The following is a 16402-nucleotide window of genomic DNA, read 5'->3' as shown; positions in this document are numbered from 1 at the left end:
TTATCTTCTTAAAGAACCAGCTTTTAAATTTATTGATCTTTGCTATTGTTTCCTTCATTTCTTTTTCATTTATTTCTGATTTGATCTTTATGATTTCTTTCCTTCTGCTAACTTTGGGGTTTTTTTTGTTCTTCTTTCTCTAATTGTTTTAGGTGTCAGGTTAGGTTTTACATTTCAGATGTTTCTTGTTTCTTAAGGCAGGATTGTATTGCTATAAACTTCCCTCTTAGAACTGCTTTTGCTGCATCCCACAGGTTTTGGGCCGTTGTGTTTTCATTGTCATTTGTTTCTAGGTATTTTTGATTTCCTCTTTGATATTTTCAGTGATCTCTTGGTTATTAAATAGTGTTTTGTTTAGCCTCCATGTGTTTGTATTTTTTACAGATTTTTTTCCTGTAATTGATATCTAATCTCAACATTGTGGTCGGAAAAGATACTTGATACGACTTCAATTTTCTTAAATTTACCAAGGCTTGATTTGTGACCCAAGATACGATTTATCCTGGAGAATGTTCCATGAGCACTTGAGAAGAAAGTGTATTCTGTTGTCTTTGGATGGAATGTCCTATAAATGTCAATTAAGTCCATCTTATTTAATGTATCATTTAAAGCCTGTGTTTCCTTATTTATTTTAATTTTGGATGATCTGTCCATTGGTGAATGTGGGGTGTTAAAGTCCCCTACTATGATTGTGTTACTGTCAATTTCCCTTTTTATGGCTGTTAGTATTTGCCTTATGTATTGAGGTGCTCCTATGTTGGGCGCATAAATATTTACAATTGTTATATCCTCTTCTTTGATTGATCCCTTGATCATTATGTAGTGTCCTTCCTTTTCTCTTGTAATAGTCTTTGTTTTAAAGTCTATATTTTGTGGTATGAGAATTGCTACTTCAGCTTTGTTTTGATTTCCATTTGCATGGAATATCTTCTTCCATCCCCTCACTTTCAGTCTGTATGTGTCCCTAGGTCAGAAGTGGGCATCTTGTAGACAGCATATATGGGTCTTGTTTTTATATCCATTCATCCAGTCTCTATGTTTTGTTTGGAGCATTTAATCCATTTACATTTAAGGGAATCATCGATATGTATATTCCTATTACCATTTTCTTAACTGTTTGGGGTTTGTTATTGTAGGTCTTTTCCTTCTCTTGTGTTTCCTGCCTAGAGAAGTTCCTTTAGCATTTGTTGTAAAGCTGTTTTTGTTGTGCTGAATTCTCTTAGCTTTTGCTTGTCTGTAAATGTTTTAATTTATCCATCAATTCTGAATAAGAACCTTGCTGGGTAGAGTAATCTTGGTTGTAGGTTTTTCCCTTTCATCGCTTTAAATATATCCTGCCACTCCCTTCTGGCTTACAGAGTTTTTGCTGAACGATCAGCTGTTAACCTTATGGAGATTCCCTTGTATGTTATTTGTTTTTTTTCCCTTGCTGCTTTGAATATTTTTTCTTTGTATTTAATTTTTGACAGTTTGATTAATATGTGTCTTGCCATGTTTCTCCTTGGATTTATCCTGTATGGGACACTCTGTGCTTCCTGGACTTGATTAACTATTTCCTTTCCCACATTAAGGAAGATTTCAACTATAATCTCTTCAAATATTTTCTCAGTCCCTTTCCTTTTCTCTTCTTCTTTTGGGATCCCTATAGTTAGAACGTTGGTGCCTTTAATGTTGTCCCAGAGGTGTCTGAGACTGTCCTCAGTTCTTTTCATTCTTTTTTCTTTATTCTGCCCTGCAGTAGTTAGTTCCCCTATTTTATCTTCCAGGTCACTTATCCATTCCTCTGCCTCAGTTATTCTGCTATTGAGTCCTTCTAGAGAATTTTTAATTTCATTTACTGTGTTATTCCTCATTGTTTTTTGCTCTTTAGTTCTTCTATGTCCTTGTTAAACGTTTCTTGTATTTTCTCCATTCTATTTCCCATATATTTGTTCATCTTTACTATCATTATTCTGAATTCTCTTTCAGGTAGACAGCCTATTTCCTCTTAATTTTTTAGGTCTGCTGGGTTTTTACCTTGCTCCTTCTTCTGCTGTGTGTTTCTCTGTCCTCTCATTTTGCTTAACTTACTGTGTTCAGGGTCTCCTTTTTGCAGGCTGCTGGTTCATAGTTCCTGTTGTTTTTCGTGTCTGTCCCCAGTGGGTAAGGTTGGTTCAGTGTGTTGTGTAGTCTTCCTGGTGGAGGGGACTAGTGCCTGTGTACTAGTGGGTGAGGCTTGATCTTGTCTTTCTGGTGGGCAGGTCCACGTCTGGTGGTGTGGTTTGGGGTGTCTGTGACCTTATTATGCTTTTAGGCAGCCTCTCTGCTAATGGGTGGGGTTGTGTTCCTGTCTTGCTAGCTGTTTGGCATAGGGTATCCCGCACTGTAGGTTGCTGGTCGTTGAGTGGAGCTGGGTCTTAGCATTGAGATGGAGATCTCTGGGAGAGCTCTCACCGACTGATATTATGTGAGGCCAGGAGGTCTCTGGTGGTCCAATGTCCTGAACTTGGCTCTTCCACCTCAGAGGCACAGCCCTGATGCCTGGCTGGAGCACCAAGAGCCTGTCATCCACACAGCTCAGAATAAAAGGGAGGAAAGAAAAGGAAAGAAAGGAAAGAAAGGAAAGAAAGAAAGAAGATAAAATAAAATAAAATAAATAGTTATTAAAAAAAATTATTTAAAAAAGTTACTTAAAAGTAATAAAAAAAAGAAAGAAGAGAGCGACCAATGCAAAAAACAAATCCACCAATGGTAACAAGCGCTAAAAACTATACTAAAAAACAAACAAACAAACAAAAAAAGGACAGACAGAACCCTAGGACAAATGGTAAAAGCAAAACTATACACACAGAAGCATAACATACCCAGTCAGAAAAAGAGAAAAAAGGGAAAAAATATATGTACATATCGTTGCTCCCAAAGTCCACCTCCTCAATTTGGGATGATTCGTTGTATATTCAGGTATTCCACAGATGCAGGGTACATCAAGTTGATTGTGGAGATTTAATCTGCTGCTCCTGAGTCTGCTGGGAGAGATTTCCCTTTCTCTTATTTGTTCGCACAGCTCCTGGGGTTCAGCTTTGGATTTGGCCCCGCCTCTGCGTGTAGGTCGCCTGAGGGCGTCTTTTGTTCGCTCAGACAGGATGGGGTTAAAGGAGCCACTGATTTGGGGGCCCTGGCTCACTCAGGCCGGGGGGAGGGAGGGGCACAGAGTGCGGGGCGGGCCTGCGGTGGCAGAGGTCAGCGTGACGTTGCAGCAGCCTGAGGCGTGCCCTGCGTTCTCCCGGGGAAGTTGTCCCTGGATCCTGGGACCTGGCGGTGGCGGGCTGCACAGGTTCCCGGGAGAGGAGGTGTGGATTGTGACCTGTGCTCACACACAGGCTTCTTGGAGGTCTCTTGCCTCTTCGGCAGCTCCAGACCTTTTCCCAGAATCCCTCCCAGCCAGCTGTGGCACACTAGCCCCTTCAGGTTGTGTTCACGCAGTGGTGCCTCTCTTCCTTGCAATATGATAATAACAATTTCAATAACTATCAGTATTCTCTTCACAGGGTAATATTACAAACAGATAAAGAATATAACATTTTAATGAAAGACGTGATTTACAGAATTACAGTATATGCTTTCATTTTGTAAAAAAGACAGTTGGCCCGCAATTTTGTTCTTATATACCAAAAGGTTTAGACACCTGCCATATTTTAGGGGATGCTAGTTTTACAAGCTCATTTATTTCCGTGTTATCACGTGATGTTGACCCCGCCACTGACTTACTGAAGCACCGTGGTTCTGGGGACCATCCTGCTGCCGTACACGTGGTCTGGCTCTCTTGTTTCCCAGTTTCAGTTGTATAACCAGCCAAGCAGGAAAATGACAGATTTTGGTTTATGCTCATTGGAAAGTAATAACTTTCAAAAGTATAGTAATATTGGGCAATCCTTCCATTTTCCACACTTGGAAAACCACAGGGTTTCTCTGAAATGAGAAAATATCAAGCTGAACACTGAAAAATATATTTAAAACCATACAATTTGTGATCAAGTGACAATAGGTTTTTAAATTCAAAGTGTTTGCAGACACTGTACCCAGTACTTATTTTTATTACTTAACATTTTAGGGTATTTTTTGCCAATCCTTTTCAATCAGGAAGTAATCTGCTAGCAACCACAACACCCAAGAGTCAGAATAAATCTGGGCAGGCCAGTTCCTCAGAGAAGCCTTTCCTAACTTTGTCAAACAGTACGTTCTAATAGAAACACAAGCCATATATGTATATTTAAATTTCTAGCAGGCACATTAATAAAAGGAACAGTTGAAGTTAATTTTAATAACAGATTTTATTTAACCCAATATACTAAAAGCATATTATTTTTTTCCTACTAAGTCTGAACTCCAGTGTGTATTTACACTCATGGCACACCCCAATATGGACTAGTCTCATTTCAAAAGCCACATGCGATTACTGGCCACTGTATTATTGGATGGGAAAGTTCTAGAATAGATGAGGTTCTCCTTAAGATACGCAGTTACAAGTTTTCATATGAATGGCTTTTGTCTTGTTTTGTTTTTTAAGAAAAAGACGACAACCAACTGAAAAAATAAAAGACTTGAGTGAGAACCTTACATTAAACGGTGAGAGGTCTAGCAAAGAGGACTCAGCTTTATCAGTCACCAGGGAAAGGCAAATTTAAATCACTGTGAGATAGAACCATACATCCAGAGGAATGACTGACCTGGAAGAGACTGACTACCCCAGTGGTTGGGGCGGACATGGAGAAAAGGGAGCTCAAGACCACTGCAAGTAAGAGTGTAAACAGGTACGACCTCTCCTGAGAAAACAGTATGACAGAATATGTACAAACCACGTTGAAAGCACATCTCTGCGCACCCACATGTGTAAGAGAGTGTTCCTGGCAAGTCTCTGCATGTGGTACCAACTGGAAGCAACCAAGTGCCCACTGACAGCAGAAAAGACAAACACACGCCAGACTATCCACACAAGGGATATTACACAGCAACACGAGTGTTGATGCTCATGGTGAATCTCACAGACCTATGATTGTCTCCGCCATGCCACCTAATTTCCTACTGAGTCCCCTCCTTTTTCTTTCTGCCAACCTCACCACCTCCCACCTTCCCCACTTGTGCCACTCCTGGAAGAAGGAGCCCCTCCTCCCCTAGGCTTCAACCCCCCACCCCTCCCCCACTCATTCAACCAAGCCCCCAGCCACTCCCCCTGGGCCCTTGTCACCTCACTGGAGAGCTCAGTCATGGACCTGCTCCAGGTCCAATGCCCATCTCTCATCAGATATGCAGGCTGCCTGTGGGTACACTTGCCTGGAACCCCTCCATCAGGTGCCAGATGGGTTCTTACCCCTCAGGAGGACCAGTCCATTCTGGAAGCTGCCACGGCTGTCAGGCAGAGATAGCCAGGAGAAATGTAGTAAAACGGGAAGTAAGAACTGGCCCCACTGCAACAAAAGGTTGAAGGCAGGGATCGGTGCCGGTGGTAGAATGTGAGGGATGGATGGTTGTTCTCAGGTTCTTAGACTGCATGGTGGGAGGTGCTGTTGCAGACACATCAAGCAACCCTACACCCAGACTTGAGGTCCTAGGGTGGTTGGCGCTTTATCTTCTCAAGAGTATCGTGTGGTGGCAGCTCAGAGGATGAGCCCAGCATCTGCCTCCTGTCCCATCAGACCTCCGACCATCAGGGTGAGGGGCGACGGTCAACCAGGAACTCAGCAGAGATGGCCGAGAAAAATCAGGCCCAGGCGTTCTGCCCTCAATCCCAACAGGCACTGATGAAACACAGACCTTTACCCAAAGCGGTGGTTGTAGCCAATGGCAGCCTGGCGCCCGCGGGTACTGACCCAGGCCACTACCCCGGGCTCAGAGATCCTGTTGGCATCAAGCTCGGACACGCAGGCCAGAGGCGCCTTCCCAGAGCCGAGGCCACCGTCATCACAGGCACCACCTCCTCCCACCTGCCTTCCCGTTTTCTGAAAGGCGCCACCACCCAGCTGCCGTGGGTGAGATGCCGCGGGGACGACGGAGCGCATGGAGGACCTGAGACCCATGGGCGGTGCCAGGTGCACGGGGGCGAAAGGTTGACTCGTGGACATTCAGGAGAGCCAGTGCCTGGAGGGTCGTGCTGCGCTCCTGCTTGGTGAGCACCCAGGTGCCCTGAGCATCCCTTCTTCCCACAAGGCCGGGTGGGTCCTCTGGCAGTGCTGCGCGGACTGCACCGCTCTTGCCTCGGCTCCGCCAGCGGCCACAGGTGGGGGCCGTCTGCATCTCCATCAGTTTGCAGAGCTTGAATGGTAACTCGGTTTCTCAGGCCACCTGCCAACCCGAGAAAGGCCAGAGGACAGTCTTGGGGTCCAGAGAGCAGTGTGACCATGAGGAGAAGAGCCTGCCCGGAGCTTCCAAAGACACAGCGTGCGAGGTGAGGAGGCCAGGCTGCGCGACCGGGTCCCCGGCTCATCGCGCAGGAGGTCAAGCCAGGCAGCCGAGGGCATCCGTGCAGGGAAAGGAACCTCTCCCACCAGGACTGGGCTTCACCCAGAGCCGGCCTCGCCAGGAGCCGTCAGACAAGGTGCACACACCCCGCTGTGAGACCCGGAGAGGGAGGCCTAGAGGCAGCCTCCGAGACTGGTCCCTTGCTCCTGATCCCAGGGCCTCCCGTCTGGACAGCCCAAGGGGCCGTGATGGGAGAAGCAGGCCTGGGCCAGGAAGGATGGGTGCTCGCAGAGTGAGAAACGGTCTACACCACAGGACCTCCCTGTTCTTTCGTCTCCAGCCCTCGCTCCCACAAGGGGAGAGTCAGGCTTTGGGAGCAAGTGGCAGAGGTCAGAGGGAAAGAGCCAAAGATGACGGCCCTCAGCCGCAGGAGCAGTTCCAATGTCTGAAGGACTTTTTCTTTTTGTGGTGGGAAGGCAGGAGGCCCCCTGGATATAAGAGGGTCCCCCCAGATTCTTCTTTTGGGTGCTTGTCGCTTTGATGTGTGGTTCTGTCCCAGGGTCTATGGCTGGGTTGGGGGCGGTTCACCCCCATCCACCAGCCTCTGCTTGATCCTCTGCTTCAGTAGTTCTCACGCCCCTTCACCAGGCCTCCCACCAAATAACTAACATTATTTGCCTTTGGATGGCTTCTGGAGAGGGTGGGGCTGGCAGCAGCCTGGGCTTCACATGCCCTCCTTGGACCTGAGGCAAGGACCAGAACTGAGGCCAAACCCAAAGAACTCTACAGTCTGGGACCATGTCAGTCCATTCAGGGGAGGGTGCCACCTCAGGAGATGCATGTTGAGAGGCCCAGACCCTGGCTCTCATCTTCGGCAATGCTGTTGCCGCATGGTCGGCAGAGCTTTCATCCTCTGCAGATGGTCCTCTCCTGCTTCCCCTGTGGTGAGGATGGGAGGAGGGTGCCACGGGAGAGAGGAGGATGGAGAGGAGGGTGCCATGGGGAAGAGGAGGATGGAGAGGAAGGTGCCATGGGAGAGAGGAGGATGGAGAGGAAGGTGCCATGGGGGAGAGGAGGATAGAGAGGAAGGTGCCATGGGGGAGAGGAGGATAGAGAGGAGGTTGCCACGGGGGAGGAGGATGGAGAGGAAGGTGCCATGGGGAAGAGGAGGATGGAGAGGAAGGTGCCATGGGGGAGAGGAGGATGGAGAGGAAGGTGCCATGGGGGAGAGAATGGAGAGGAGGGTGCCACGGGGGAGAGGAGGATAGAGAGGAGGGTGCCACGGGGGAGAGGAGGATAGAGAGGAGAGTGCCATGGGGGAGAAAATGGAGAGGAGGGTGCCACGGGGGAGAGGAGGATGGAGAAGAGGGTGCCACAGGGAAGCTGGTGGCCCAGGCCAGTCCCACAGCTCTACTGGGGCTCCTATGCTTTTTCTGGGGATGTGTTCAAGCTCAGGGGGTGGGGGAAGGCTCCTCCTTGGTCTCTGGGGAGTTGGAGCTTGGCAGCACTGGCTCCTGTTCCAGGATGGCTCTGGAGAGCATCCCTTTGGAAGCCTCTTCCACCCACCTCTGGCACGTCACCCTCGTGCCAGATAATCCATGGTCAGAGAAGTCAGGATGGTTACCTGAGGTTTAGTCCTTTAAAAAGGGACATTTAGGGGGCTCCCCTGGTGGCGCAGTGGTTGAGAGTCCGCCTGCTGAGGCAGGGGACATGGGTTCGTGCCCGGGTCTGGGAAGATCCCACGTGCCGCGGAGTGGCTGGGCCCGTGAGCCATGGCCGCTGAGCCTGCGCGTCCGGAGCCTGTGCTCCGCAACGGGAGAGGCCACAGCAGTGAGAGGCCCGCGTACCACAAAAAAAAAGGGACATTTAGGAGGCTTCTTAGTGCCAATCTATATGTTGATCTGGTGCAGTAAAATTTAGTAAACATTTAGAGAGGGAAATCCTATGATTTTTTGCATTTTTCTGCATACATTATACTCCAAAGAAAACATTTATTTTTAAAAAATCTGTCCTTATGTTGGAGACTTTAAAATCATAAATACACTTAAAAGAAAGCAGTTACTGAGCAGCCCCTAGGGTTTGTGTTGGGAGGAAGTGGCGGGTGTGTAGAAGACCCGGGCGGATAGGATTATTTTGCCTTCAATGCCTTGGGGACGACAGTCAACCCTCTTGCTACCCTGAGACATAAAATAATAGCAGTGCCCTCCCAGGGCTGAGGGAAGTGGGCAAGGAATTATGAGTAAAAGAAACTTTCCAGAGTCTGATGGAAGGAAGGAGCAGATAAAAACATGCGCAGGGGAGGCCCCGTCCCCTGAGGATTCTCACAATTTTCCATACCCATACCACCAGGGATTTACAAAGAAGACTCTTTAGAACTAGCAGAAACTATAGGCAAAAGTTCATGAATCTGATTATATGAAAATTGAGAATGTCTTTCCATGAAAAGTGTTGTTGACAAAACACACACATCACATTTTGGAAGAAGGAATTTGCAATGTCTAAAAGTGACAAGAAGTTAAAATGTATTGTCTGCAAAGAGCTCCCACAAATCAGCTCTTTAAAAGGCAGAAAGCAGAGGGAAATGCTAATCTGTTATAAATCAGGAAACAAAGAAAAGGAATTGAGCCCATAGCCCCACATGGGGGATATATACAGGCAAGAGAAATCGTCACAGAGAAATAAGGTGATTACCTGAAAGCACTCATTTCAGAGTTACTTGAGGTTAGGAGGAAACTATGTGTCCATCCTTAGGAGAGTGGATAAGTAAATATATGAAGGTAGGTAGCACCAAAGGGCAACAAACTAGATTCAGCAACAAGGAAATATGTTTAAACAGTAGCAAGTAAAATGAAACAATGAGATAAAATCTATGGCAAGCTTCCATTTACATGAATGTAAAACACACAAAACCAGACATAGTTTACAAAGATATTTGCATATTTAAGGATATATCAAACATTATAGTGCGTCCCAACAGTTGGGTTTTCAACAGTTGGGTTTTCAACAGTTTGGTTGAAAGGGAAATGGAATTCAGGGTCAGGAATGAAGAGGGAAAATGTATAAATAAAACAAAAGTGACACTTCTCATAGGCCAGTGATGGTCACATGAAATGAGGAGCATATTTAACTTGATCTTGCCCCCAAGATTCCGGATGGGGGTGGGGGAAGCATGGGAATATGAGGTCATGGTCCCTGTCTTCAGGCAGCTGACATTTCTTTGTTTGTGTGAAAGAAGATTATAATTACACAGTAATTAGAAAATTAGCTAGAATATTGCAGTGTTTTCATGGTATAGATAATAGACAATTATATCAGCTGTTTTTTCCCTATTTAGACAGAAAAATAAAAGGAAACTTCACACAAAAATTATCTTATTGTAGAATTAAATGTGTAAGATGAATTCTATTAATTTCACTTTCACAATTTTAATTGCAGAGCCTCTTCTGGCAGAAAATTTGTAGTAAACTATTCAACTAAGGCAATTATATATAATCTGTCGGATATTTTATTTCAAGAAATTTCTTAAGGTGTTTTAAAAGAGGCTTATGGCTGTGGTTTCCTACTTTGTCTACTACTCTTGCTGATACTTAATGACTTGCCTGGCTTCTTATCCCTACAGCCCAAGAACATTGTTAACTCTTCCTAAATAACCCACACTTGCACACTCACATTCACCTCACACATGAGGCAGTCTGGGTAGAAAGATTTCTAACAGTTAGGGAGTCCACAGGTATTGCTTGTCTGGACAGTACTGATTTACCCCTGTTGTCCCATTTGAGTATTAATAAAACCTGCTTTCACCCTGAGGCATGTCCTCATTTACATAAACAATCATATGGTCTTCCTACTAATCATTACTTACTATCTTCAACCAAAGAATAAAAATTAGGATAAAAATCAAGGTGTCAACAGTCAAAGATCTTGCTGATGATTTATGGTTCTTTTTAAAATTTCCCACATGAAAGCTCTCTCTTTAAGAGCAAAGAATTAAAATTGTACAAGCTGTGCAGTGTTAGGAATGAATTCTGTTCTGAAATTAGAATTAAGGTTAACTTACAGCTTCAAATGGTGGTACCGTTAGCCTGTTAGCCTGAAAACACTTTGAAGTCTTTAGATCCTGGTCTACCTATACCCTCAAAACTAAAGATGTAAAAGGTTTTTATTTTTGTCTTGTTTTGGTTTTCTAAACTATGTTACTCTAAGAATAGTTCAGTAGTTTTTCTCAAAGGAAAAAGTCTGTCTAAATATTATAACGAATTATATTTATAAGTATCTTTTTTATAAAATTGGTACATAAAAATGAAAGACTATATTAAAAGCTCAAGAGAAATAATGTTAGAATTTCCCTTTATAATTATTAAAGAAAAAAGAATATTTAAAGTTAACTTTACCTTCTGCATTGAGTTTTCCTGAGATGATTAATATGATAATCAGAGCCAAGCCTTTCGACCTCATCTTCTATGGTGTGCTTAATAAAGGGTTTAACCATTCTAAAGTACTAGGGACTCCTCATTAAGTACACAATACGTCTCCTGAAAAAAGTTAATTATTTACAACATCTAAGTCCCTTTGTAACAAGCTTTATATTTGATTTAAAACAGTTTAGAATAATACTAAAAATACACAACTACATTAATTGACAGTGCTTTTCATGCCACAGTCCAATAAGAACATGACCACCGATGAGAGCAACGATAACAGCAGCAAAATAATTAACTCAGGCTGCATAAAAAACAGGGTAAATTTTCAATGTTAATTTCCCAATGTAAGTCCATGGAGTAAAGTTCATTGGTGGCCATTGATTTCTTTACCACTGTAGATCAAATGAAGGGATGAACTTAGGTACATGAGTTAATGGATCCCTGATGTGAAAACAGTGTTGTTTAGACTGCACTGCTAAAGGGAAAAGTGGCCTTAATTGTCTCGAGCAGTGATAGAATAATGTTATTGATTGTAAAGTCTAATGTTGAGAGAGGTTGTATGCTGTGGCAGGTGATTAGATAAGCACTGTGCTGAATTATCATTCATGAAAAATGCTTTGACTATCTGGTCTATACCAGGACATGCCCTAGTCTTGGGTTTATAGCAGTGAAAAAATAGATTCCAATGACTGTCCTCATGGAGTTTACATTCTAATGGGTTTTAGTTTAAACTACAAAATAATACTGTGAGGTGGGAACTATTATTATTTCAGTTCAGGAACTTTTTATTAAAATGCAACATATTAAGAGAAAAGTGCATGTACAATTAGTGCACAGATCAATGGATTCTTACTAACTGAACACATCTGTGAACCAGCACCCAGAACAAGAGGATACACTAGTTCCCAGAGTCCCCACTCTGGGTCATTGGCAAGGTCTACTCCCAGTATAAATACAATCTTGGCTTCTGACAGCATAGGTCAATTTTGCCTGGTTTTATTCTACATAAATGAAATCCTAGAGTTTTGTTGTTTTTTTTTTAAATATCTGGCTTCTTTTGTTTAACATTTTGCTTGTGAGGTTCGTTCCGGTCTTGGGCTGTAGAAGATAACTCCTTCCCTGCAGTTTTCCACTCTGCTAATATGGCGCGAATTACCCACCCATTCTACTCTTCATGGACATTTGGGTGACTTCCAGTTAAGGAATATAAGATGGCCTCTGCTTATTTTCAAAGATTATTTTTTAATTTGAAATTTTTCAAACATAACCTCTCCCTGGATTCTACCGTTCACATTTTATTATACTTTTTAAAATCATGTACTTATTTATCTATCCATCTGTCCTTTTTTGACGCATTTCAAAGTAAGTGGTAGGTATTTGTGTGTGCTCCTCTAAAAACTAAAGCAAATATATCCTTAACCCAGTAATTTTAAAGATTCTTTTGCCATGAAATTTACAAAGAAATGCAGAATTTTTAAGTGTACGTTCTGAGCCTTGAGCAAGGCATACAACGGGATACTTCAAACCGCTGACGTAAACAGCATCTCTAAACGTGGAGCACAGAAGTTGCTGAAGAGCAAACACCTGCCTGCTGAGAGCGAGGCTACAAATCAGGATGGATTTTCACTCGAAAACTGCCTGGGTGTGAGGGAAGCAGATCACTGCTACCTGTCCAGTAGGTCAGCACTTATTTTAGAGCAGATAGGAACACACACGGAATTGAAAGATCTTGTAGGAAAGTGGCCATGGAACCCAGACAGCCTCAGAGAGAGAGTAACAGTAGAAGGAAGACACTGAGTAACCTATGTCTTTAATAACGTTGTTAAGGTGAATATAAATGTCACCGGACTGTTCTTCAAATGTACCTCAATAAAGATCCATCACAATTACTGACGGCAGGAAGAGCCTGTTTCTAATACTCCAACAATGTTCAGCAGGTATGAAAATTAATGATGCTTTGGCAAAGCAAGGGCAAAGTTTAGATCAAGTTTCATTTTGGTCTCATTTAGATAATTCAAAATAAACCATCACTATTCCAAATACAAAAGTTCTCTGCAGTAATAATGGAATATTATTCATAGAATAAAACTCTACTCTCTAAGACTGGTTTCTGAAATAGGCTTCTGTATAATTGGAGAAAAAAAGAGTCCATAATTTATGCAAGATGCAGAAGCACTGCTTTATGTAGACCCCCCTTAAGTATTCCTAGAAATAAGCAGGTTTTTGGACTATTTCCTTCTTCCTTTATATAGGTTGGAATTTTTTACACATACCAACAAATACACATGCCCTCAAATGAAAATTGTAAGTAAATATTTATCTGCATTATATTTACCTCTGATAAAGAAGCTATAAGCAAAATATTTCCATCGGAATTCTCCTTTTTTTTTTTTTTTTTTTTTTTGCGGTACACGGGCCTCTCACGTTGCGGAGCACAGGCTCCGGACGCGCAGGCTCAGCGGCCATGGCTCACGGGCCCAGCCGCTCTGCGGCACGTGGGATCTTCCCAGACCGGGGCACGAACCCGTGTCCCCTGCATCGGCAGTCGGACTCTCAACCACTGCGCCACCAGGGAAGCCCGGAATTCTCCCTTTTTGGTGAAAGTAGAACTATAGTAGATTATCACTCTTTCTGGACTGAGTGAACAATATAAAAGTTAAAAGGAAGCCTGTTAGGAAGCCTAGCTACTAGCAACAAGCAATCCAAAAGACAGTATTTTCTTAATCAGCAAAGACTTTTAAATGAATTTTAAAAAGAATTTTAAATTTTAGATAAAAGAAACGAAGAATAGAAAAAGTTTGTTTGTTACATATACCTTCTTAACTTTAACACAAAGTCAGATTTTAAAAATTGTACAAGGAAAGCAAAAAGCACTTTCCATACATGTGATCAGCTTTCCTATTTCTTTTCCTGTACATACTGAGACGTTTGCCTTTGCTAATAAGGAATGCCAAGTGTGTCCATCACCATTTGAATAGCTTTCAGAGGATTCACGATTTCATCCAAGTTATCTCAACATTCAATCCGGTTTAAGTCTGTGAGAAGAATAAAAACCTTGCATTAATCCAGTTCCTCTCTTAGAAGACTCACATCCATCGCTTTGTCTTAACTGAAATGTGGTCCCTCCTGGACGCATCACCTCCCTCACAGGCCCTCACGCAGGTGGGAGGCTTCATGTTATGGCCGTTTACGACTTTAGACTATTTCTCTCCATCTTCCCTGAAGGATGATCCTGGCTCCTTTGAAGCTCAGGCGATTCAGCTACCAAACCCCAGCGTTTTGTCTGTAAACCTGGTTCCTGGTCTTCCCTCAACTCCTGCCCCATCTCAGAACTTCAGCAGCCTTGTAGCTAAAGAGCCCACCCCTCACCTCTCCGTTTCTGCCCCCTTTCCTTTGGGTCCACTCAGCACACCCCCCGTCACACAATCACAAGACAGCCGCTGTCACCCTCAGAAAGTGCCCGGCCACCGACTGCTCAGCCTGAGCCTTCCAGCCCGAACCACCCCTTGGGGTTCATCCACGCCCTTTGACTTAATACTTCCACGGCTCACAGCTTCCTCCCACTGTGGTGTCCACTTCAGGGGACCTCAGCACGTGCCTGTCACCCAGCACAATGCTGGTCTCCTTTCCCTCCCATCTAGCTTGGGTCCCTCAGTATAATCTCCATTGCAAATGCCGTTAACGCCATTGTTGCTCTTCCCTATTGAATGCAACTGGAAAGCTCTATGTGGATTCCAAGTTGAATCCAGGCATCTGCCTTCTCCATTCCTGCACAGCTGGACGTTGCTAAAGAAAACCTGCACAACCAGGCTGGCAGATTTTATGCCAATGATTGAAATTACCTAGAAATTGCTTCCTTTCTCTTTCCCCAAGATGACTGTTTTCTTCTTTCCAAATGTCCCCTCCACACTGTCCCCCATCTGCTTCTGAGCTAATGTTTATGATCTCCTTCTTCACTGAGGAAACGGCATCACAGCCACCTTCCTCACATGAATCCCTACCACTATATGCACTTCCATCTTCCTGTTCTTTCCAGTGAAAATTCCGAACATCTATGAATTGGGGGGTGGTCAAACAGAGCGGGTATATATACCCCTACCGTGGAACAGCAGTCTGTGAAGAAAGAGATGCAATCTAAGCCATGCATCGACATGGATGAACCTCAAGAGCATTACGCTAAGTAAAAGAGTCCCGTCACAAGGAGCTACCTCTGTATGATTCCATTTATGGGACAAAGCAGAAAAGGCAAAACTAAAGGTACTGAACTCACATCAGCAGGTTCCAGAACCTAGGGGTTAATGGGAGAGAACTGACTGCAAGGGGGCACAAGGCAACTTTGTTGTGACAGAAATATTTTATCTCAGTGGTAGTGGTTTCACAACTGTATACGTTTGTCAAAACTCATTGAATTGCATACCTAAATAAAGGGTACATTTATACTGTTGGGAGTTTTACCTCAGAAAACCCCGACAGTGTCAAAAAGGGAGAAAAAAAAAAAAAAGAATCTACTCATTCATATGTTAATAGTTTTTACAAGATAATTAGTATTAAAATGTACCCAGTCCTTAAATAAAAATCATATGTAGTGATGGTTCCCACTAATAAATTTCATGCAAGTAGACTATTTTTACCTTATACTGTGAAACATGCAGGCACAAAACTAATTTACAACTATTACACATTGTATAATTATGAGTAATTATAAAGCTAACTGCTATATAACCCAGGCCAAGAAATAGGTCACTGTCAACACTGTTGGATTTGCACTAAGTAAAGAACTGATGAGATGTAGAAAGGAAGTAGGGAAAGAGGGAGGGAGGGAGGGAGAGAGGGGGAGGGAGGGACGGAGAGGGAAGGAAGAAAATTAAACATCATGAGTTAATCTAGTTCATCAAAATCAATTAAATCTTTTTGTTAATAAGCTAAAATCAATTAATCATTTTTAAATAAAATTTAACTGCCTGAAGAAAATGTAAAGTCACAGCTGAAGTTCAGTAATGGAGAATACACCAACAAACAAACCATACAAGTTAAGCATAGCAACTATTTAAAGGAAAAACCAACAAGCAGTATTCTTTGATAAACAGACTTGGCTACCACAGGTACACCCTGGGTTTTGTGCCCATCCTGCTGCAGAATCCTGAGGGCATGCATCTCTCTGAGGACCATCAGATTTTCCAACATGACAATGGTAAAAAAAACTAAAGAAAATAGAAGAATGCACCAGTTAAAGACTAAAGGAAATGAAAACATTGAGGATTTTAATAAAAGATTAATTTTTTAAAACAGTCAACTCCTAGTGGTTTTCTTTTTCTTTTTTTTTTTGCTGTACGCGGGGCTCTCACTGTTGTGGCCTCTCCCACTGCGGAGCACAGGCTCCAGACGCGCAGGCTCAGCCGCTTTGCGGCATGTGGCATCCTCCCGGACCGGCGCACGAACCCATGTCCCCTGCATCGGCAGGCAGACTCCCAACCACTGTGCCACCAGGGAAGCCCCCAGTTTTCTTTTTTGAAATATATTTTTATTCATTTATTACTTATTTATTT

General features: G+C 43.4%; 1 protein-coding gene and 1 pseudogene across 1 annotated transcript in view; one reads left to right on the top strand and one right to left on the bottom strand.

Annotated features, from left to right (window-relative positions):
* The window catches only part of F13B (coagulation factor XIII B chain), a 38887-nt gene extending 27978 nt beyond the window's left edge, over positions 1–10909 (bottom strand). The window contains exons 1-2 of the mRNA XM_065880181.1: positions 10827–10909; positions 3748–3948 (exon numbers count right to left, since the gene is read on the bottom strand). Of these exons, the coding sequence (XP_065736253.1) occupies positions 3748–3948; positions 10827–10890 (265 nt within the window). The 5' untranslated portion in view covers positions 10891–10909. The remainder of the gene's footprint in view (positions 1–3747; positions 3949–10826) is intronic.
* Positions 5044–6976, top strand: LOC136132887 (ataxin-1-like; annotated as a pseudogene).
* Positions 10910–16402: the final 5493 nt, after the last annotated feature.

This window comes from Phocoena phocoena, chromosome 1 (assembly GCF_963924675.1).
Source record: "Phocoena phocoena chromosome 1, mPhoPho1.1, whole genome shotgun sequence".
Lineage (NCBI taxonomy): Eukaryota > Metazoa > Chordata > Mammalia > Artiodactyla > Phocoenidae > Phocoena > Phocoena phocoena.
This window is presented reverse-complemented; position numbering and strand designations above follow the sequence as displayed.